The sequence below is a fragment of the Acipenser ruthenus genome, chromosome 4 (genome assembly GCF_902713425.1).
Source record: "Acipenser ruthenus chromosome 4, fAciRut3.2 maternal haplotype, whole genome shotgun sequence".
Lineage (NCBI taxonomy): Eukaryota > Metazoa > Chordata > Actinopteri > Acipenseriformes > Acipenseridae > Acipenser > Acipenser ruthenus.
The window spans coordinates 39,687,227-39,711,397 of NC_081192.1; the positions used below are offsets into that span (position 1 = coordinate 39,687,227).

At 39.0% G+C, this 24,171-nt stretch overlaps 1 protein-coding gene across 1 annotated transcript in view; it reads right to left on the reverse strand.

Moving 5' to 3' along the window:
* Positions 1–396: 396 nt before the first annotated feature.
* The window catches only part of LOC131696710 (TBC1 domain family member 2A-like), a 31,062-nt gene continuing 7,287 nt past the window's right edge, over positions 397–24,171 (reverse strand). The window contains exons 2-14 of the mRNA XM_059023419.1: positions 17,710–17,854; positions 16,030–16,112; positions 15,502–15,558; positions 15,296–15,317; positions 14,552–14,817; positions 11,595–12,049; positions 10,063–10,096; positions 7,781–8,091; positions 5,212–5,709; positions 4,042–4,165; positions 3,332–3,517; positions 2,862–2,983; positions 397–1,598 (exon numbers count right to left, since the gene is read on the reverse strand). Coding sequence (XP_058879402.1) covers positions 1,364–1,598; positions 2,862–2,983; positions 3,332–3,517; positions 4,042–4,165; positions 5,212–5,709; positions 7,781–8,091; positions 10,063–10,096; positions 11,595–12,049; positions 14,552–14,817; positions 15,296–15,317; positions 15,502–15,558; positions 16,030–16,112; positions 17,710–17,854 — 2,538 coding nt within the window. The 3' untranslated portion in view covers positions 397–1,363. The remainder of the gene's footprint in view (positions 1,599–2,861; positions 2,984–3,331; positions 3,518–4,041; positions 4,166–5,211; positions 5,710–7,780; positions 8,092–10,062; positions 10,097–11,594; positions 12,050–14,551; positions 14,818–15,295; positions 15,318–15,501; positions 15,559–16,029; positions 16,113–17,709; positions 17,855–24,171) is intronic.

Genomic DNA, 24,171 nt, shown 5'->3' on the forward strand with positions numbered 1-24,171 from the left:
CGTTGAAAAATCTATATGTAGCGATCAATTATATATATATGGATAAGGGCGTCTGCTAAGAAATAAATAATAATATTATATATATATATATATATATATATATATATATATATATATACACACACATATACACACACACAGTATATATAGCACTGTATTCATCCTATTTTTTCCTTTTCAAGCTCAAGTAAAAAACGTTTGTGTTTTTGCTTTCGTCACTTAGTTTAGGTTTATCAGAGGTACATGAATTAAAACTGTACCTCTAAACCTAAGTGAACTCATGCAAATCATGAAGGATTGCCATACAATTTAACATAATTAAACAAAGCAACGTCTTCCACTTAACTTAGCAATAACTGAACTATGCAATTTACAGGAATATAAACAAACAACCAATGCATAAAAAATAAGTTTATTTCAGAGATAGTCTCGTTTAGAAAATCTGGAACCTGGTTGCCGGTCTGAAAAGTAACTGGAATCTCTGTACTTGTTCAGATTAGCCTGGCCTAAATTAATCACATTTCAAGACATTAATTTTCAAGATCTCCAATGAGTTTTTGTTTTCTTGGGAAACTACAAAATAATTAATTTACTGAACTGATCTGAGTGGAATGGAACTGCTGATTGAAGAAATTCAGAGACTGACAGATGATAATTATAGTAAAAGGCTGTTTTATGAGATAAGAAACAGGTTTATCCTTTGTGCCAATTGTGCTGCACTGTGTGTTGGTTTTGTGATGTGGAAGCCGAGGGCTTAGGACCACCATACTCCTTTCATGTGTGACTTAAACTGGATTTGAAGTCAAGCATTCAGAGATAATAATAATAATAATTTCTTTCTTAGCAGACGCCCTTATCCAGGGCGACTTACAAGATATCACATTATTTTTACATACAATTACCCATTTATACAGTTGGATTTTTACTGGAGCAATCTAGGTAAAGTACCTTGCTCAAGGGTACAGCAGCAGTGTCCCCACCGGGGATTGAACCCATGACCCTCCGGTCAAGAGTCCGGAGCCCTAACCACTACTCCACACTGCTGAGATGTAGTGTGTGTGTATTACCAACACACCTATTTCCATTAATATTCTGCATTTTGACAGGTTTGGTAAACTTAATTTGTTGACTCTAAAACAAGTATGTCGGTACATTACGCGCGCCATTACAAAATAAGAGCCGAACTGTACATGTAAAAATGTAAGTCTGACATACCTATATAGTCAACAACAGACAAAGGATAACAGTTAGATGTATGTGTGACATACACAATATGTAAGCCCCACTATATTCCACAGCAGGGAATAATAAGGCAAACAAATTAGTTTAAATAGTATCAGTGATGTGTAATTTTTCAATAACGTCAGGACGTGTGATGCAAGCTAACTGCAGTCTGTATTACTTCTTCATCTTCGTTGACAGCAGTGTCCAGGTCCTTGTCTTTGCACTCCACTTGTTGTTCTTTCACAAACTCCTCCTGTATCCTCTCCAGCTCCAGCAGCTCGGCTGTCAGCCTCTCCATGTGAAACTCTCGTCTGTTCTTCAGCAGCTTCATAGGGAAGGGGTTCATATCATTAAACACTATGGTCATTAGTTTCCTAAAGACAGAAGATAAAGAGAAAACAAAATGCCACTGATGAAACAACTGCAAAGTTAAAGGACCTGGGAACTCTGCATTTTTCCCCCTTTCAAAAAATACACAAATAAATAAATAAACAATAACGTATGGGCCTGCCAAAAGTAAAGTCATAAAAAGACAAAAAGACAAACACACACTTGAGAAACAATGCACAGTTCTAACAGGAACAAAAAATGTAAGTCTGACATACAAAGTTGTTGCTTGCTAATTTTATAACATAATTGTTTAGAGATTGAACCCATTAACTTCTACAGTGTATCAATCTTCAGGTGGTCCAAATCAGTCAATGGCCCCCTGTCTCTGCACAGCCAGCACTGCCTGGATTCTTGTCTAATACTGAAGCATGAATGGCTGCATCTAAATGAATGTGTTTGTATTTCAGGTTTAGTGGCTGGGCATAGGAGAAACATGGTGATTGAATCAATAATTCCAATGAAAAGGCTTTGAGAACTAAATGGAAACATATTTTTGCTGCTTTACAGTCATTGTGAGAAAGCTCTGCCAAATTATTATCATATAATCCCAGTTATTTCACTGAAAATCAAGAGAAAGCAGACTGATTGATCCAGTTCCGTGCTACAGTATAACAGAAAGGAAATGTTTTCAGTAAATAAAAGGCAACAGAACCTTGGAATTATTCATCCTTAGGATAACTTATTTTTACTACTAAGGCCTAATGGCAAGAAAATTCTGTTTTTAATAGGATCTTAAACGGCTGGTTTCACAAACTACAATTGGCACTAATTTTGGACTACCTTACCTAAGATAACAATAGGTAGTCCAGGATTAGTGCTAATCAGGGCCTGTGAAACCAGCCAATTGACCTACCAGTTAAATTGTTCAACACTTTAATAATCTGCTTGCAAACTGTTCATTAAACAGCTATACATACAGTACATCTGTTTTCTACGCTGCAAAGAGGACATTATGTGGGTCTGTGAGGTGGGGGCTCCATTACCTGTAGGAAGTGAATGGTAAAGAAGGACTTACGGTTTCATAGTGGATGCATGGTAAAGCTCAGTAAACTGCAAAATCACTGTTCACATTTACCATCATCAAAATGGTACAAGACAGTTTACTGAAATCGCTAACTTTACTAGTGGTTAAAAGCATGGCCACTGGAGTGAGTGAGATGAGTGTGAACTGTTTATACAGTCTGTGATTGACAGCAACTGGTCTGATGCGTCTGCTGTACATTATCATCATCCTCATTCTGCCTCACCTGCCATCAGAGATCGTTTTGGTGAAAAAACGGAGGTATTGGTAGATTTCCAGATTGTCGTGAATTTTTAGAATGTCCTCTTCATTGTACTTAAAGAGGGCCAGTGCATAGCGAAATATCACCTGGAAACAGAAAGAAGGAAATACTGTTCAGGTTAAAAAAGAAGGATACTTTCACTCATCAAGTCGTCACTGGACTGAGCCCTTTTATAATTAATTATATTTTACTTATTTCCATGTTTTTCATTTTTACTCTCTATAACGCTCTAAAATGTCATTACTATAATTTAAAATAATTGGATAAGCTGTTACAATGTAAGTGTGACATACTGTGCACATGTTTGCAAGTTAAGACAATTTTTCTCAACAATTTGTGCTGAAAAATGTATTAAGCACGTTTCAACACAGTTGGGTAAGTGTGGGTGGTGTTGGTGGTGGTGGGGTGGGTATTAAACACAGCCGGCGCTGTACCTTTGTGCCCTCATAGAGGAAAGCATCCCACGCTCTGAGCAGGATGTCGCTGACCAGACTTTCCACGAAGACCACCAGGAACCAGTTGAAGGTGATGAGGGAATGATCGATGCTGTGCTCCTTGAAGTGGGCCATCAGGCGAGGCATCTTCTCAGCAAGAAAGTCACGGAACACCCTCTGATCAGCCTGCAAGGAACAAAGAGCTCTGCTTAGAGCAGCAGGAGTTGCTCAGCTGTTAGAACAAATAGGGACTATGACTGCCTGAATTAGCACATCCACAGTACTTACTGGTGAAGCAGAGGGGATAGCATTAAAACTCAGCTATAGGCCGACGAGCAGTGTCACAAATATTTTAACATTTTCTTAGTAATAACGGAGAGACATGGACAAATTAGCCAATTTCCATAACAAGTGCCTTTGGAAAATAGGCAAAAACTGGTCAAACAAAATCTCAAATAAAGACCTCCACGAGAAGACCAAATCATCACAGATACAAAAAGAAGAAGACTGAGGTGTATAGGCCACGTACTCAGGATGGAACAAACCCATATCCAGAAGGTAGCTCTACAATGGATACCACAAGGGGAAAGAAAATGAGGCAGAGAAAGTTGCCTAAGATCGAGAGGTGGCAAGGGCTTGTTGCGTCCTTGTGTCCCTGGAGGGAAGAAGAGGGTTCGCTGATTTGAAATCAGTTGTTGTACATACTGTACCTGAGAGGCAGTGAGGGTTTTGCTGTAGTAGTCTTGTGGCATTATGATTTCAACAACAGCCACCAGACACCAGAAGGCATCCTCTTCACCCTTCAGAACTAAAAGTGCAATAGCTGCCAACCTGCAAGAGGAAACACACACACCACATGACTCCACTGGAAGTGTGCTGCTAATATTCAGAAGAAAAGGGGGACACATAGGTGTGCCAAGCCACATTTTTACACATTTTAGGCCCTATTTTGAAATAAATTCAGAGGAATTTGATGTATGAAACTAGCAAGAAATTATGTAAATTATACACTTATTTGTATTTATTATTATTTTATTTCTTAGCAGACACCCTTATCCAGGGTGACTTACAGTCGTTGACAAAAATACATTTCAAGAATCAGTATAAGTATTGATACGATTACGATTCAATAACGGAACAGATAACAGTGTCAGTGATAGTTACATCAGGATATAATTAAATACAAAATACTACAGATTAAATGACACTCGACAGATTACAGTACTCTAAAGTACAGGGTTAAATGCAGTAAAATAGGGAGCAGATAAGAGCAAGTAAAGTGCATTTAAGGAAGAGTGATAAGTGTCCAGATGGAAAAGAAGAGTTTCTACAGGTGCTGTCTGAAGAGGTGAGTCTTGAGGAGGCGCCGGAATTATTTTTAATCTGCCTGAATATGGCCACTCGTGCTTTCCACCACAGTTGTCTTTACAGTTGTGTAGAATATTAAAGAACATATCTGGGCCAGTATATTTGTGATTCCAGAAAAAGATATATTGTACAGGGGAGGGATGAGTAGCTAAGAATACACAACACAGTTAACAACCACTAGGTGTCATAATTTCTCAAATCAATAAATAAACACTGTTTGCATGTGTATTCTTATTGCTATTTATAATACAACAACACATTGCTCTAGTATAGTGTCCTGGCATAGCTACCTCCAACGAAGTGCTCTAAAATGTTAAACACCAGTAATGCTGCCATTACCTGTGGCACTGCTTACCGGTAATAGGCATTATTCTCTGTTTTAGAAAAGGATAAGTTATGCTAGTCCACGTCCAAGAAGTACAAGAAAGTGTTTTGTCTTTTTTGGCAACACCTTTTACTACTTAATGAGCGAATGGCATTAAGAACTTTCAATACAAAAGGTACAGTATCGGTTGAGGCCCTGGCAGTAGCCGATGGTGGGGTTTTGCCAGGAGAAGGCTAGCAGAATGCGCTGCAGCTTTTGGACTGCGTCGGAGGTGGGCGAGGAGAAGTGCTTATTGCTGGTGAGGGTGCGGTGCAGGTCCAGCCTGATCTGCCGCGAGGCCAGGTGCTCCGACACCTCGCAGTGCTTCCTCAGCTCCTGGTAGCGATTGGGATTCCACTTCCTAGAGACCTGCGTCCGTGTCCTCACGATCCAGCGCCACACCTGCTCCCGGTACTCCACAGGGATCCCACACCGGATCAGGCCCTTCAGCTCTGGGGAGGGAGCCAGCTGGTCCAAGGGACGGCTGGCCAGGTAGTTAGCCCACCTTGTCCGCAAAGGCTTGTCCACCATCTCATTGTTGCGCAGGTTGTTGGAAAGGATCTCCAGGGCCTGGATTTTGGCCAGGAGCTTCACGTCCTCTACTTCATAATCAGGAATGGTCTTGAATCCATAGTCGTCATACTCACTGGGAAGGAACACAAAATTAAACAAGGATGCTGGTAACATGCAGTATTCACATATTCCCTAAATTATCATACAACATTGTACAGTAGGTGCATGGCTCCAGGTTTTTGTGATTTAGTTATGTGTAATGAACCTCTATGTTAAGTTGTACTGTTATATTTCTAATCAGTCCCCTCTGCCAGCGTATTCCTCCCCATCGCTGCAGGAGAGCATGGAGTTAGTTAGTTGAGTTGGAACAGTTGGCGGAGAGAGACAAAGGGAGAGAAGGGAGTGGGCTGAAGTTTGACGGTTAGGAGGAGGTAAATGTGTTTGGAAGCCAGTACAAGAACCAGGAAAGGGTTATGTGTAAATGGTATATGTGCCTGAAACTAACCTGCCTAGGGTTATGTATAAGGCCCTGTGTAAATCGAGATTTCACGAACTGCGCAGAAATTGCAAACTTAGCCCAATACCGTGATTTTTTTCAATATTCTTATAATTATTATTTGTATTTCATACGATGGAGGTAAGCTATTCTGTATGTCCTGCAATGTTACTGCAAATCATCTCTTGACAGGCATTTAGATTCAAGTATTCACTGAAAGAGAAAGGCGGAAATCCAAGAAACCAAAAACGTGAACTTCCATGTTCCAAAAGTCCACTGAAAACCGTGAAGCACGAAACACATTAAATTTTGACCTGACAGGGATGTTTGTTTGCGCAAATATCCCTCTTGAAAAACTGGACAACCAAAAGTTATGTAATTTCTTCATACTGAGTGTAGCAAATGGTGGAGTGATTCCTTCATCAGCCCAGCTGAGACGTGAATACTTACCTAAAGTTGCCGACTATCACAAGCAGGAGATTATGGAATTAGTAAAACAGTCTGGTTGCTTGTCAATGGTCACCGACACGTCGACTGATGCCCAATAGCAATATATGTTTCACATTGTATTTGTTTTGCAGGGCCTAAATGGTGAACATGCATCTGACATAGAACTGAAAGCTGTCCTTGCAGATACACTTTACCCTCAGGCTGTTAATGACAACACCGTTTCACAAGCTATTGTAAAGTGCTTGAATAACTTTGACGTTGATTTTGAAGATGTCAGTGCATTTATCAATCTATTTGCTGTATAAAAAAATAATAATAATCTGTACACATAATTTATAAAATAGTTCTGTGCACAATCTGCAAAATAAGACACTTTACCCGTGATACTGCCTTGAACTTCTTTTTGGGCATATATACACCTTCACTGCCTAACATCAACCCTTATATATGGTCCTGGAATTGCAGTGTTTATTGACGCACATTGCTCTTTATGTGGTTGGTTAGGGAGCAGTTCAATGTCAATCCAATCTTTGACCTTTCTTTTTGCCTGCTAAGGTGTGCAGTGGTATTGTGATGTGGATTACTATACAGTTAACAGCAAGCTCATTTCAGCTGCTTGCATCAATCGCTCGAACAGCAGAACAAACATTTTCTGTTCAATTTACAATCAATACTATTCAATCTGAGTTCCTGTGCAGTTGTTAAGACTACAGTAAACTCTACGAAAGGAGTTTCTATAATATTGACAAAAACAAACTGAGAAAATAATCATGAAAAATAGGAAATGCATATAATTTGCACTTCTGTTCTAAACAGACCATGCAACAAAACAAAAACAGTTTCTTTTGTTTTGTTTTAAAGAAGTGACATAAACAAAATATATATTTTTCTCAATTATTAAATTATCACATTAAAAGAGCAGGGCACATGACATAGAAAATCATAGACAGCAAAGCCCAGAAACTACTGTAAGTTCCAGCTCTTTTTTGGCTTTTCATTTGCGCACCTATTAGATCACAATTGCAACAAACCAACATTAACATTTTGATCCTTTGCTTGTTTTGGTATTTCAGTTCGGTTTATGAGGGTATTGTATGAAAATGGAACTGGTGTAGCTTGCAATCACATCATCAGTTTAGCAATAGAATTGCATTTTAAATATTTGAATATACTTAGTAACAAAAAAACAAGAAAGTAACCGGGGGGAAAAAAGTTTTCGCTGTGAAATCCCGGTATGGAAATGTCAGTACTGTCTTACCTGACAGGGTTGAGTTTAAAGCCATCCTTCTTGTCTCCCTGCAGTGAGTCCTCAATGAGCCTTTTCACCATCTCCTGCTGACTGCTGTCCAGCCCTTTGCTCTCCTGCAGCCTGCGCAGCACGACCAGGTACTTGCTCTCAATCTGGCAGTTTTTGGCCTCCAGGTAGGCACACTGCAACACAAAAGAGAGGTTTAGGGTTAGGATTAAAACAAAACACAGCAGCTGGTGAAAGCAGTAACCCTCCCACAACCTCCCACTCATTTCCAAGACAGGGCAGTCCAAAGGCAGAGGGTTTCTACACCCTGTTACTTTTTAACTGGGTTGAACTTGTTTATTAAAATGTAAAAATGAACCTAGTACATTTCCAAATAACTAATTTTACAGTTCTGATGGAGCCATTCCAATTATAATCTTGCTTCTGCTCCTTAAATTAATTTTATTTAAAAATCCTCTTCGCTGCAGTGTTCACTTGTTCCCTTGTGCTGCTTATATTAATTACAAGACTGCTATTTTCTACAGTGCAATATGTGTGTCACCCGAGTGCTTATGGACACTGTGGCTGTGAAGGGTCATTTCTTTGAAAGTTAAACTGTTGTGTACAATACATGTTTTTTTTCCCGATTACGATTCGGAAATCAAAGCGTTTATGTTTTTGGCAATTTTAGCAGTTTTAGCATAGCCTGCAACTGAAATTATATTTATTTATTTATTTTTACAATTTTTGCTATTTGGTTCTTCTTTAAACCAGAGTCACCCTGGTATCAAATGTGATACCTATTAATTCAAGTGCTCCCAGAAATCCTGAAACAACTCTACTGTAGTACAATAGTTTTTCATGTCACAAAAATGGTCTGATCCTAAATATATCTAAAATAATTTAAAACCATTGCCAATCAGACCAGATAGATAAAACATCTAATTTGCTGCAATCATACCAGCCAGTAGCTGTTTCATTGCACAGTGCACTCAGGGGATATCACTATATGGAGCCATGACGCAGGCACTAGGACAGATCAAGCACTGATACAGAAACAGCTACAACTTGACCCACCCCAAAGAACACATTGGGGTCAACAAGATTAAACATTAATTTAATTTGCAAACCAGGCATTTGTGTTCTTGTGAACAGTGCCCTACATTCACAGCACTGTACTGTATTTAGAATTCACTACATATCTTTCCAATTTGCTTTCTGCATCTAGAGAAGACCTAGATTTGGAGATGAAAGGGAAACATCCCAGTCAGTCTGATCTGTTCATTCTGGGAGACTGGAGCTGGCTCAGTTGCTAACTTCTCTGTGGTTTTAATTAGTAATGCATGAACACACCCGAGGTTGCTGACCAGGCTAACAGCCAGCCAGTCAGAACTACTATGACAGTCAACTAAGAAGAAGAAACAAGGAGTGAAACCTAGCAGGAGTACAAAGAATTATAAAAATAAGGGAAGTACAGTATAAAATGAAAAAAGAAAAACCACAAATTACTAAAGAGAAACATAACAGAGGAAGCATCTCTGCAAAAAAATCAAATAATTGACCAAAAATACTGACTGCCTATGTCTTTATTTATGCAGCTACTAGACTACAATAACAAGGTAAGAAGGTATGTGGAGGAGTGGTTAGGGCTCTGGACTCTTGACCCGAGGGTCTTGGGTTCAATCCCAGCTGGGGGACACTGCTGCTGTACCCTTGAGCAAGGTACTTTACCTCGATTGCTCCAGTAAAAACCCAACTGTATAAATGGGTAATTGTATGTAAAAATAATGTGATATCTTGTAACAATTGTAAGTCGCCCTAGATAAGGGTGTCTGCTAAGAAATAAATAATAATAAAAGTATATTAATAAACATGGTAAAACCCAGGTAAATTATTATAAATGCATTGTATAACCATGGGAAAAGCATGGGTAAAACTGCAGAAATACTGTGGTTAAACAGGAGGCCAAAGGAATGCTTTAAACTTTTAAAAAGTTACCAGGATGTGAAAATGATACAAAGTGAATCTAAAGTTGTTGTTTTTTTTTATTTTGTTTTGTTTTTTGCATTAGACTGTGTAAGAATAGTGCCCAGTAGGTCACCAGCTTGCGTCACTACATTAGAACCACTTGCAATCCATGTGTCACTAAGCAGTTTGCTTTATCATAATGTACCAGCATGCTAGTTGTTCTTTAATTTACTTTGGCTTCTTAGTGCAGACAGAGATGTCTCTAGGCGAAATCACAGATCTCATTGTGGTTTTGTGGTTAAAGCTATAAGAAAAAAGAAATAAACGAAACTCATTACTATTACTATTAATCTGGGGCCTAGGCTATAAAAGCTGAAAATAAAGATGTTTAGTATTAAATAAAGTCACTTATATATTAGCCTTACACAGTGACGATACTGCATTAAAGACTTGTAGGTAAGGATAATATATTTTTTGAACATATATGTTTTTTAAACACAGTAAACGAATGAAATCAGAACACAATCTGTGGTTGTACTTAAAACATTTCTACTGTGAGCTCTACTTATTAAGAGCACAGGTTTGACCTAGTCCTGACTGATCACTGCTTTTCTTTGCTTTCATAATTGTACTCATTTGTACCCTATAAAACACTGTTTGAAAATCGCTGGGATACGTAAAAAAAAAAGTGTGGCTAACTAATGTCAATTAATACACTGTACAAAAACAATATACTTGTTTTGTTCTAATAACAAAGAAATAGAAGAAAAAAATAGTTGGCCAACTGATCACGTGTCTGGAATTATTATTTGACTTTATATTTAAGTTTTGCTAATAAGCAGATAACTGGTCTCCTAACTTATCAGAGAGCAGTGTACCCCCTCATGCCTAGTAGCCTGGGGTTACACAGGGATCTTTTTTTTTATATATATACAGTATGTTTATGTTATTATAATAATTTTTGCTGTTCATTGTAACATCACATCAACACTGTGCAAGCCTGACCTATAGAGTACAAAATCACAGTAACGTGATACAAAGTACAGTCGAACCTGTCGTATCTGATCCTGCAAGATATGACACCATCATTACCCAATGGACCTGTGCCATGTGTGACTTGCATATGCTGCTACCAACTGAATGGTACTGATGGAAACTGACCAATGCACATTTTATTATGGGTCTAAAACAGTAAATTCAGCTCTTAGCAGGTCAGAATTTGTACACGCTGTCACTTCACATAACTGCCCAGTTTAACCATAGTAAATAGAAAAGTAAAGGATTCATAAAATTACTGTACTGTTAAAAAGCGTGCATCCTTGTTGTTGTTTATGTCTCAGGTTAACACACACACACACACACAATGTAAAAAAACCTGTCAGATTACTTTGGCATACACTGAGAAAGCACGTTAAGAACTGTTTGGAATGCTGTTTTGTAAACTGAGAAATACTGTACTTCAGTGCTTGTGCAGTCATTTTCACAGATTTTTTTGTATGGAATACATGCTGTGTCGTACTTTGGTGTTTTAGGCACACTGATGTACCTGACATTTATAATGCCCCGACATTAATAAAGAAACTACAATATACTAAAACGACTTCCTCTGAGATACAATATTAGTATATATTCGCTGGACCCCTGGACCGGTTCTACTACAAATGAATCATTCTTAGACTGGAGTGGCAAACAGTAATTGTGTGTCTGCTCCAATGCTAATAAAATCTAGTTAAGATGTCATGTTTGTAATGCTTATTGGATGCAGAGAAGGTGCAGAATACCGTATGTGACACCCCAGCAGTGAAAACATGGCTCAGTTACTTTACTGCTTTTTCACATCATGCAGGATTACATGGTGGTCAAACAAAACCAAAAAAAAGAGTGTGGTTTTATCCGTGTTTCTTGAAACAAGAGTTGACATACTTCCCATGGCTGTAATGTAAAAGTAACTTTTAAAATAACCTTGAGGTGCTCAATCTTCTCCTGCAGCCTGCAGAAGGTCTCTGTGCCCATGGAGTTGGCTACGGTACGCTGCTTGGAGAGCTTGAGGATGACTTCCTGCTTGGCGTTGTTCTTCTCCATCATGAGCTGCACGTGCTGCTGCAGCTCATTCACTTGGCAGTCCTGCATGGCCAGCCGCTGCTCCAGCTCCTCCTTGTCTTTGAGCAGGGCCTCCAGGCGGCCGTCCAGGTCCGCGATACACCTCTCTTTGTGCCGCACCAGTTCCAGCCGCTCCTGCTCCCCTGCTGCTGACAGGAACTGTTTGCTGGTCCTCTTCTCCTGCTGTGCTGCCTCCAGGGCCTTGTGAAGGAGTCGCACCAGCTCCTGATTTCAAAACAAAAACACTATGGTCATTTACTCTTAAAGGTGAAGCTTCATGAGCTGTGTTGGAGGTCCCGTAAATAAATATACTATAGGTGGTCCCTGAATAATGCACCTGTACTTTCTTTGTAATCTGAACCAGGTGGGATCAGACCTGTTCAGATTAGTGATTTGTTTGGAGTACTGATAATAAACTGTACCATACTAAAAATGCCTGGTATAGTATTTGTTTTAGGTTTTTGATTCTTGCATTTCCTGAAAAATCTGTAATATCCCTTTGAATAAAAAAATACTGTTTTACTTATCATATAAGAACAGCTGTTAACATAATGCATTTAATTACAGTTATGGCTACAGGTAAATTCAAATAGTCTACTGTACAATGCAATAGTCTACTGTACAATGCAATTTTCCCTAAAAAACAGCCTGTTGCAGTATTTATTAGTAGTGCATATGAGAAAAGGCTCTGAAGCTCTGCCCTATATTATACGTCAGTGGCCTTAAAACCAATTATCAGACATTATTATTATTACTATTTTGTTTATTTTGCAGACACCTTTATCCAAGGCAACTTACAGAGACTAGCGTGTGTGAACTATACATCAGCTGCAGAGTCACTTACAACAACGTCCCACCTGAAAGACGGACCACAAGGAGGTTAAGTGACTTGCTCAGGGTCACACAGTGACTCAGTGGCTGAACTGGAATCTGAGCCGGGGACCTCCTGATTACAAGCCCTTTTCTTTAACCACTGGACCACACAACCTACTATTTCAATAACAATGTCCTTTTTTTAACCAATTATAAAAGCTGAATTCAGTGAAGTGTTTTTAGAAACAACCAGCAAAATGACTGAAAATTCTGCACACTGCCTGCTGGTGGTCATTTTTCAAACCATTCAGGAGATCAGCTTAACTTGTGTTTTTAACAGGCTCAAAAAAGACCTTTGTACTCTGAAAGAAGAAAACAATGATAATGCAATAAAAGTACCAAACACTGGAAATACTGTCCCAGTATTACAATAATAATGAGCAATGGTGTCTTGTAAAGTGGTTTCATAAGGTCCAGGATAACCGTGTCTTTAATCAAGACACAAAAACTAATGATAAAATAAGTCAAAATGCACATGCACAATAAATTCTGTGCACAAAGAAAGATTGTGTCTGTTGGTCTATTTTAGATCAAATATACAATTAGCTACAAACTCTTGCATGTTGCAGATCAGGTGCATTTGAGCACCACGTTAAAAGTCGTATGGGTTACTAACAGGAAACAAGAAGGCGGCGATGCAAGATTAAAGTTTATGTTTGGGAAGCAATAAAATATGCTTATTGAAGCTCATAAAAATGTAAAAGGAAGTTTTGTGACCATACAGGCAAAAGTAAGCTGTCTTTTTATCATCATAAGATACAGAGGAGTCATGAGCGAAAACCCAGAATTGCATTCAGGAGCTCTATTGTGACTGTTTAGATCTAGCCCTGCAGAAACAGTCCCTGCACAGGGCACAAAATTACCCTTGACTTCCTGACTCACCCTGCACACCATGCACTCATGCCTTTACCAGCTGAGCCCCTCGGGGGGCCCCAGAGATTTGGTATTTTAATACACTTGTACTGTATGTGTTGATGACAAAATAATAAAAAAAATTCTACATTGTAACCTTTATGGATTCATAAGAACAGTAGTACAGCACAAGAGTTTCACTTACAGACAATGAAGCAACAACAGACTCTCTTCACTGTTTCAGAAGTGCCCTTCAACCCTATTTTACATACACAGCTACTATAGAACATCATACCACCATGTTTATAACAATTTGGATTATCAGCAATACAGTTATCACACTTTTAAAAAGCTCTCCTGTTAGGTAATGCATGAGTTATTCTGCTAAATGCGTTTGCCTTCACACCCAGTGACACCTTAGCCAAAGAGGAAAGAAAATGCACAGTAAAGCAACCAATTTGTGGTGAGCGTGCAGGTTTCTGACTTGCATAGAAAAAGAGTTAAGACATCACACAGTCAATACAGTAGATCAGTACTTTAATCAGTTTAGGCAAAATTATTGCTGGTCTTGGATTTGAGTTTGTATTACTTTGTGTAACTGCTTGACTAAATCCACTGTTTCTGTCTTATGTTCGTTCATACCATGCTTATTATAGATACAACATCATATTTAAATACTATCATACAACTTTATAAAGGTTTACCACTGTGTTTTTGCACAGTATTTTTTACAGTTTTCCCATGCTTTCCCGTGATTAGACTGTTATTTTCCCACAGTGTACCCTGGCTTTCCATGTTTATTAATATGCTTTACCATACCTAGCTGGTCTTTACAATGCTGACCTATGCTGTACCACTATGCTTTATGATTTTACTATGGGAAACATTTATAAGGTTCAATCATTCATTGTACAAGTGCCTCACAAGACATATTATTTAATAACTCAGTTATCAGTTGTTATGTGCTTAAATATACTTCAGACACCCAAACCAAACATATACCTTTTGTGACTTGAGCTCCTCAGTGAGCGTGAACACCTCGTGCTGGAGTCTGGATAGTTTGTCCACGGGGCTCTCCTCCTTTCCTGACACCTTCTCCCCAGAAGGCTGAAGAGAACTGGTCATTTTCTTCTCCCTCTTGTTCATGCTGCTTGATGGAGAACTCTTTCCTCCAGTCTTTGCTTCCTGCGCAGACTCGTTTGTAACTGAAGAAACTGAAGGAGCTGAAAGGACTGTAGGTGCTGGGGGTGTCAGAGGTACAGGCGGTGCTGGAGGTGCTAGGAAAGAGAGCAAGCAAAGAAAGCATTTGAAATGCATGAATATTTAATATATATATATATATTTTTTTTTCTTAAACTTGCTGGTTCTTTATTTTATTCTGGAGCCACCTACCTGACAATATACCCTTCATAATCATTAAACAAAAAAAGAAAATAATGATTATTTCTGGAATTCAAATTTGTTATACATACAAAAATCATCATAGAACCCATAGTGCCAATGTTAATTCTAGGGTGCCTAGCCAAAACTACAATTTGCTGCAAAAGAAAATAGTTGTTAAAAAGAGCTGTTGTTTTCAATGAAAGGTGAAATTGTGAGCTATTTAGTGAGTTTTCTAGAAATTTCTTAAAAAAAGGCTTTATTGACGCTCATTCTTTATCTTATTAACAAGCTTTACTCCTGCATGGTTCACCTTTTAGGAACAGGAAACCTCTGCACATTTATAACAGCAGAAAGAGTTCTTACCCTGCATGAGAAGAATGTAATAGTTTCAGTGCCACTGTGGTGGTCCCCGCATTGAACTGATCCAGACATGAACTAAGCAGAGACACAGACTTTGCAGGGCAGTTTCCTGTCAACTGAAGGACGCACCTGTTGTCTCCCCCAGTATCTGTGTCACAGGATCCTCACAGGGACAGTCTTCCGACTGCTGAATCTTGTCAAAGTTGAACACACTCCGCCTCAGCTCCTGAGCTGGCTTGTTTCCACAGATATTGAGGACTGTGTTCCTGTAAGGGCAAGGCAGAGGAAACACAAACTGACTTCTGAAGGCAAAGTACAGAGAAAACGAAACTAAATGCATAGAAACAAACACACACAAACTAAAGTAGTACACAACAAATGACAAAATCCAAAGCTCAACTGGTTGCTTCTCTTGCTTACAGGCAGCTGCCTGGATAGGGCTGACTAGTTTACATAACAGGTTTGAATAACTTCTGTAAATTTTCAAATACAAAATGACCTTAGGATAAAAGCACATGTTGCTTCCCACTAGTGAAAACTTTGCTGTTATTAAATAGAAGCCAAGGAATATATTTTGGTTACAAAATATTTGGTGCTAGCAAATCATGAGCAACTGACATTGCCCTAGCCATTGCCGTGATTTTGGTACTTACACTGTACGTAAGAGAGCCATTTAATTCAGTGTGTTTTCCCACTAAGAAGCACATAAAAAACAAGGTATGCAGGTAGTGTCTTACTGTATCTCTGTGATGGGGTGCTGCGGCTTCTCCAACTAGGCCCTTGGGGGTCTTTACTGCTGGGAGGAAGTCCTCTGTCCTTCCTGAAAAAGAGCACATGCATCTCAACTGCCCATCCCTTCAAACAAAGTACACATTTCATACATATTCATTTATCATGTGGAAATGCCATTCTAATGTACTGTAATACATTTGTACTTATTTGCTGGACTTCATGGAGTAAATATAATTAAATGATTAGATATACAAATGTATTATTTGGTTCCATTCTCCGTATTTCCAAAAGCTGTAGATATATGTATGTTTTAGTGAAATGAAAATTTCCTTCCCTGCACCTTTTGCTTGGGAAAGTTTCTGGCAACATTAGAGAGTCTCACTCACAACAGCTGTCAGAAACGGTGTTTGCGGGCTGTGTTGTTTAAGCTGCTGTCTTAAGAAAGTACAGGTTAAAAGTATATGTCATTCTTATACCAGAAGACAAGAGTCAGCTGTAAATACTGGGTCTATTTTATTATACATACAGAGGTGCATATACATCTTGCCAGCTTTAAACCTGTATACAGTACCTAGTCTAAAACAGCACCAGATCTAAAATAGTGTAAGTCTACTGGGTGTTGTTAATAAAGAGTTCAGTGGTATTTAAATCTGGTGTTAAGACATTTTTACAGCTTGTCTTGTGAGTAGTTTGGACAGGCAAAAGGACTGTAAAATATAAAAGTTGACAATTTTATTATCACAGCAGTAAATTGAGAAAAAATAAATAAAATAGCATTGGGAGGGAGCAATATTAACCCAATTTGGTTAACCTGAATCCAAGTATGAACCAAGTATTTCATTAACATACATTCCCCACCATGACTGTAAATTCATGACCATGACATAAGCATTATGAAATGGCAATGCAGTTTCCTGAAAAGTCCCAAGACATGAATGGACGCACAATAAAAATTACCACAGAATGTGTACACCTAGTTTAACCAAAATTAGACAGGTGTGACATACAGATGGACAGATGAACAGCCAGAGTCACCTCCACACAACGCTGTTGTTATAAAAATGGAAACAAGGCAGAAGATAACATCACAAAGTGAATCCCTGTCTAGTTACCATGTTTGTGTTCTCAGCAACTAAGCCTGCTTCAAGGCGTCAAGCACAACAGAGCCGGCGAGTCATTGGCAGAAATGAGACTGTCTCACTGTGAACACTCTCAGCATGGGTATGGGGCAGAATTGAAATCACCCTTTTGTTATTTTGAGTTCTTTCCACCACACAGCACCAACATTCTCCTGTATGATCATCATTTTTGATTGTTTGAATTAATTAAGATATCTGACACCAGACACAATAAACAAAGTCCTGGTACTTTTGTTACCTCACCTAATTAAAGCATTGCATTTCTTGCTTCACATTACACCTCATGAAAATATCTTAGATATAATTACAATAAAGCGCAAAACATGAAAAAATATGTGGTGGTTACAAGAGTATAGCAACACTTTGTAAGCGTTTAGAATAAATAATTTAAATTGGGTTATTCCGGTTCAGCTGTTTTGTTTTGCATGCACACAACACCTACCCTGGAACCCTTTTCTCCATCAGATCACAAACTGAAGAACCCCACCCCACACACAATTTGGTCGACTTGAGCTAGAATTAAAACTGGGCTGTCAGTGAGCTTACCTTCCAAAGGTGCAGAAGGCAGCTGGCAGAGCTGTGTGGAGGTAGTGGAGGGCTCTGCAGGTATTTTCACCAGGCTGGTATTGTGCTGCCACCGTTTTATTTGCAGCTGCTGCAACCAATACAGCATGGCTTGGTTGTTTAATGCCTGTAAAACAAAACAAACTAGATGGTAACTTTACAAGTTGTGGGGCTTGTTTTATTGGGAAAGTGGTCAAAGTAGCTGATTTGTGTCAAAAGTCACATTGTTTATTAATTGTCTCATGCTTAGAATGTGCTAGAATTTGATATTTCTCAAAGTTCTATGACAGTTAATTCAACAGTGGGAAGTAGCCTACTGAAAGAAGTTGATGCAGTTACTAAAACAGCTGTACCTCTTGATTGGTAGACGCCATTCCTGTTTTGATTTCATATTTGAATAGCTGAGAAGTAGAGGAAGATTTCATTTGCTCTAAGTAGTTGTCTAACTTGTTGGGAAAGTGGTCAAAATGGCAGTTTATAAAAAGTTAGAGAAAAATTTAGTTGGTGCGGTTACTAAAACAGGTGGACCTCTTGATTGGTAAAAGTTATTTATGTTTTGATTTCAAATTTGAATAGCAGAGAAGTAGAGAAAGATGTCATACCCTCTAACTTTTTGTCTTACTTGTTGGGAAAGTGGTCAAAGTAGCTGATTTGTGTCAAAAGTTACATCGTTTACAGTAAATAGAATGTTGGAAGTCTGGGAGTTTTTAAACAATGGGGAGCTTTAGAATGTTGAAAAAAGTCCCATTAAAGTGAATGAAGATAGACAAAAAAAGGATAAAAAGCTTAAGTTTAAAAAGTATAAAAGATATCAAAAAGTTGTATACAAGCACACTATTCCAGACCGGTCTACATGTTTTAAAGTTTGAACGGTGTTTCTATCTTAAACGGTGTAAGAGGAGTAGCGTGCCAAAGAATAAGAAGAAGAAGAAGTACGTTGAAGATTTAAAGTGGGGACTCTTGCTTCGCAAGCCCCACTAATAAAAATGGTTGGTAATTGTGACAGAGAATGAATGAATCCTCGTCAACAATCTCCCTCTCAATCTCTGAGGGCGCTGTATAACCAGAACAGAGTGCCCCAGAATGGATGTTTTTGCAGTTCATTCCAGGGTCAGTCGGAAGCCGGACATTCAGGAAGGGGGTGGGGCCACGATACCTGAAGTCAGCGCCTTAATGCGGTAGGTGATGTGTCAGTCACGGATTGGAGGAGACGTGATTGGCCGCGCCACCGAAAGAGGGCATGACGGAGGGTTTTAAGGGGAAGTGGCCCCAGTGATCTGTTCCTTAGTTTTGATGGTTAAACTATAAGGACCGTATGCACAGGAGAATTAAAAGTACTGTGAGTGTTTTGTGTTTTGTTTGTTTGTCAGCTAACTGTCATTGTTTGTTTGGCTAGACGGCTAACACGAACCGGGAGCTGTCGCTGCACGCCAGCACCAAACCCCGGACTACACTGATCTACTGTTACCTCTGTGTTTGTCTTTCACCATTCACTTGCACTAGAGCACCCACTGTCAGGAGACATGTCTGTGTCTGTGTATTGTGTGTTTAAAAAGTGTTTTTATTATTTCGGGACTGTAACCCTCCTTTTGCATGGCGCAATACACATTGATGTGTAGAGCCCATGCTTATTATTTAAAGTGTTGTTGGCACGCAACCCAGCTGAAAATAAAGAGCTGTTAATTGTGAACTGTCTTGTGTGTGTTTGTTCTGGAGCACTGCATCATCACTACACCTGCACACTGCAAACCATTCCTTCACAGTAATCCATTTTTATCATTGCAAAAATTTTAGATGTAGGGAAAACTGCTTGGGGGATGCTATTGTGTATTATCAAAGCAGCATCTGAAAAGGATTCCCTTTGTTATACTGACAACCTTTTTACAGCAAACACTTACAGAGCTGCTATTTTATAGCTTTATAAGAAAAAATAAAATAAAATACAATGATAGCCTTGCTCTGTTCGCTTAACTCAAACTATAAAGGAAGGCTGTGGATTTTAAAGTGGTCACAATGCAGTCAAATACCAAATTCAATATACTTTGAAGTTTAATATTTTACCTTCAACTTACTAAACCCTCAATACACCACACACTAAGTTTTTGTCTTTTCTTTGGATACATTCCTCCCCCACATTATCATACAACAATCAGCCTTTTCTTGCACAACAGGCTGGATGATGCTCATGTAAGATTACAAGTGAAAAGTTAGCAAGAACCCCTTCTTTCATAGCCAATGAACAATTTATAACTTGTTAGCTGGACAGTTTATTCTGAGTTCAGGCCATGGGAAGAATGGTGTGGAGTACTGCAAAGTAACTTATAAGTGACTATATAATGGGATATTAGAACGGAACATACATTATATATAAAATTGCTACTGCTTCAAATTAATTCAACAATCTCTTTCATAATTGATCAAGCTTATCCGTAGATAATTATTACGCACAGTGTTAAGCATGTTAGCTGCAAGCTGTTAGATTGTTAATATACATTTTAAAGACTGAGAACAACAAAGCTAGAACAGTTGTAACGAAATTGGCCTAATAAAGTTCGGGCGCCAGGAAAGTATATATAAACTTCCCAATAAAACACAACTCGTTACTCGGACCTTGTAGCAAAACCAAGTTTCTACCTACGCGACCCTACAATATAAAAATTGCAACTGACTCTTGATAACTTAAGCATAGGGTTTTAAATAAACACCCATTAACATTTATTCCATAACCAGTACTGTCACTCATTTTCGTTTTACACCACACAACACACATTTAAGAGCATTCTTCCTTGACACCTTTAGTACTCAATTAGTTCCCAATCACTGAAACCATATCTATTATAGAAATAATGACCGGGAGGCTATAACAAAGTCAAGCAAAGTAAGAAAGGACGTGACATAGATCTAAACAGTCATTTTCCCAAAAGAGAAACGACGGGAACTTCCATAATATTGATTAAGTCCCGCTACAGTTGTCAGCCGTCCTCCTCAAATACACGTGCAGGACAACTCCATAACAATCCAGTAGGCAACAAACAAACAAAAAAAAAAAAACTCCAGGTTTCAGTCTCGCCAATAATAGAGCAATATGCAGAAAACTCCAGGTTTATCCGGCTAGTAATACAGCAGTATAAAAACTCCAGGTTTCAGTCTCGCTAATAATACAGCAATATGCAGAAAACTCCAGGTTTATCCGGCTAGTAATACAGCAGTATAAAAACTTCAGGTTTCAGTCTCGTTAATTAAAATCAATATGGATTGTTCTCCACGCATTAAATAACCATTGGTGTATTCAAAATTGCAAACCGTGTCGGCGTCTTCACTGGTCCTGCACGTTTCAAATCACTCGCCACTTTATTCCTCAATCGTTGACTTGACATCATTCCTGTCCCAACGAGTTTCCCCATACACAAAACATCCGTGGTGTCAAAGCTATATTCTATATATTAATTAACGGTAAGCTTAGACACCAAAAAAAACAAAACAAAAAAAAAAACTATTACAACTTATTGCCATACTGCATTCTCTCTCTCTCTCTCTCTCTCTCTCTCTCAAATTCAAATTCAAATTCAAAGGTGCTTTATTGGCATGACCATTATTCACAGTATTGCCAAAGCAATGCTTACACAGTACATCATCTGAACATTAAATAGACAATAACACTGATGAGAATAATAATGATAATAATAATGGTAAACAAATATAAATAATAACCACGTTATTAATAAGTTAACAATAACAACAATGAAATATAACAAGACTTGAACTAATGTATAGTGCTCACTGTTTGTCCCTCAGGCTGTGACAGGCGGCTGTGTACTGGGCTGCCAGTTGGACACAGCTGGACTCCTCTCCAAGGAGGATTGGGAGTTTTTGAGAGTCTGGCAGGTCTGGGAATGTTTTGCAGAGATGTTTTATTTGTGGGAAGAAAGTTTCCCTTATTTCTCTGTATTTTGTACACTGCAGTAGAAAGTGCATCTCTGTCTCTACTTGCTGGAGTTGACAGTGATGACACAGCCGGTCCTCTTTGGGCAGCCAGGTCTGCCTGTGTCGGCCTGTTTCTATGGCCAGGCTGTGCTCACTGAGCCTGTATTTGGTTAGGATCTGCCTCTGCTTGTTGTCTTTCACCCTGCTCAGGTATTCAGCCAGGGTGTAGTGTCTTTTTAGGGCCCGATAGCACTCTAATTTGCTTTGTGTTTTTGTGTGTGTGTCCCAATAGGTGAGGTAGTTTTGTTTGTGTTGTGTTATAATTTGGTTAACTCGAATTGTCTGTGTTGGAGCAGTGCTGTCCTGAGGCTGGTTGGTGTTAGTTAGTGCAGTGAGCTTCAGGACCAGCTGGCTGAGGGGACTCTTCTTTTGGCTCAGTTCTTGGTACTGCAGGGCTTTACTGTGGTAGGAGTTTGGGTTGCTTTGTTTTAGATGAAGCCAAAATTTAATTGCTCTTTTTTGTATTGAGATCAATAATGGATATTGACCTAGTTCTGCCCTGCACGCGTTGTTTGGTGTTTTTCTCTGTATTTGCAGGATGTTTTTGCAGAACTCTGTGTGCAGGGCTTCTATTGGGTGTTTATCCCATTTAGTGTAATCCTGCTCTGTGAGCGGACCCCACACTTCACTGCCATAGAGGGCAATGGGTTTGATAACACTTTCAAAAATTTTGAGCCAAATTCTAATGGGGAGTTTTATATAAAGCTTTTTCTTTATGGAATAGAAAGCCCTGCGGGCCTTCTCTCTCAGTGCATTCACTGCCGGGTTAAAGCTACCTGATGCGCTGATGTTTAGGCCCAGGTAGGTGTAGTGCATGCAGTGTTCTATTGTGGTGTGGTGTAGTGTGAAGATGTATCTACTTTCCTGATATCTGGGTTTTTTCTGAAATATCATGATTTTAGTTTTGTTCATGTTTACTGCCAGGGCCCAGGTCTGACAGTACTGCTCTAGCACTGACAGGCTCTGCTGCAGCCCCTGCTCTGTGGGCGACAGCAGGACCAGGTCATCTGCGTAGAGCAGGAATTTAATTTCAGTATCAAGCAGAGTGAGGCCAGGGGCTGCAGATTGCTCCAACACTGTGGCCAATTCATTGATGTAGATGTTGAACAGTGTTGGACTCAAACTGCACCCCTGTCTCACTCCACGCCCCTGTGAGAAGAATTGTGTTCTTTTATTGCCAATCTTTACACCACATTTATTTTCCGTATACATTGATTTAATTGTGTCATAGGTTTTACCTCCTACACCACTTTGGAGGAGTTTATAAAATAATCCTTCGTGCCAGATTGAATCAAAAGCCTTTTTGAAATCTATAAAGCAAGCAAATAATTTATTTTTATTTTGGTTTACATGTTTGTCTATTAGGGTGTGTAGGGTGTAAATATGATCAGTAGTGCGGTGTTTTGGAAGGAAGCCAATCTGACTCTTACTCAAGACACTGTGTTCGGTAAGGAAGGCCAGTATCCGAGTGTTAATGATACTGCAGAATACCTTCCCCAGATTACTGCTCACACAGATGCCCCGGTAGTTATTGGGGTCAAATTTGTCTCCACTCTTAAAGACAGGGGATATAATCCCTTGGTTCCAGATGTCAGGGAAGTAGCCCACACTTAGTATCAGGTTAAACAGTTTGCGCAGTGCCTCCTGCAGCTTAGGGCTGCTGTGCTTCAGCATCTCATTGGAGACGCTGTCTACCCCGCTGGCTTTCCTATTCTGGAGGGTCTGCAGTTTCTCTTTAAGTTCCTGTACAGTGATTGGAGAGTCCAGTGGATTCTGGTTGTCTTTAATTGACAATTCTAGTTTTTTCAGTTTTTCATAAATATTGTTTTGATCTAATGGTTGTTCATTGTGTGTTATGTTTTGATAGAGTTTTTCAAAATGGTTTTTCCATATATTTCCATTTTGTATGGCCAATTCTTCTGGTTTTGATTTATTTAGTTTTTTCCAATGTTCCCAGAATCGGTTTGAGTTAATGGACTCCTCGATTTCTGTCAGTTGCTTGTTGATGTGGTTATTTTTTTTCTGTTTTAGTGTGCGTTTATAGTAATTTAGAGTTTCACAGTAGCTGAGGCGTAAATCTTGGTTGTCTGGTTGTCTATGTTTTTGATTTGATAATTGCCTAAGTCTTTTCCTTATATTTTTACAATCTTCATCAAACCAATTTTCTTCTTTCAGTTTTTTCTTTTGAGTGTTCCGAATTATTTTTAGTTTGGATTTTAAAGCTGCCTGTCTAAATATTTCATTCAGGTTTTCTACAGCTAGATTTACTCCCTGTTTACTGTGAGTATGTGGTGTAACCAGAAAGGTGTTTAATAGTGATTGGATTTTTGGATGGCTGATTGCTTTCTGGTATTCTTCTGCACTGTTTGGAGCCCATCTGTAGGAATGATGGAGGTTATACAGCTTGCAGGGCTGTGTCTGTGTGTTGCTGGTCTGCTCTGTTCTTTTAAGGAACACAGT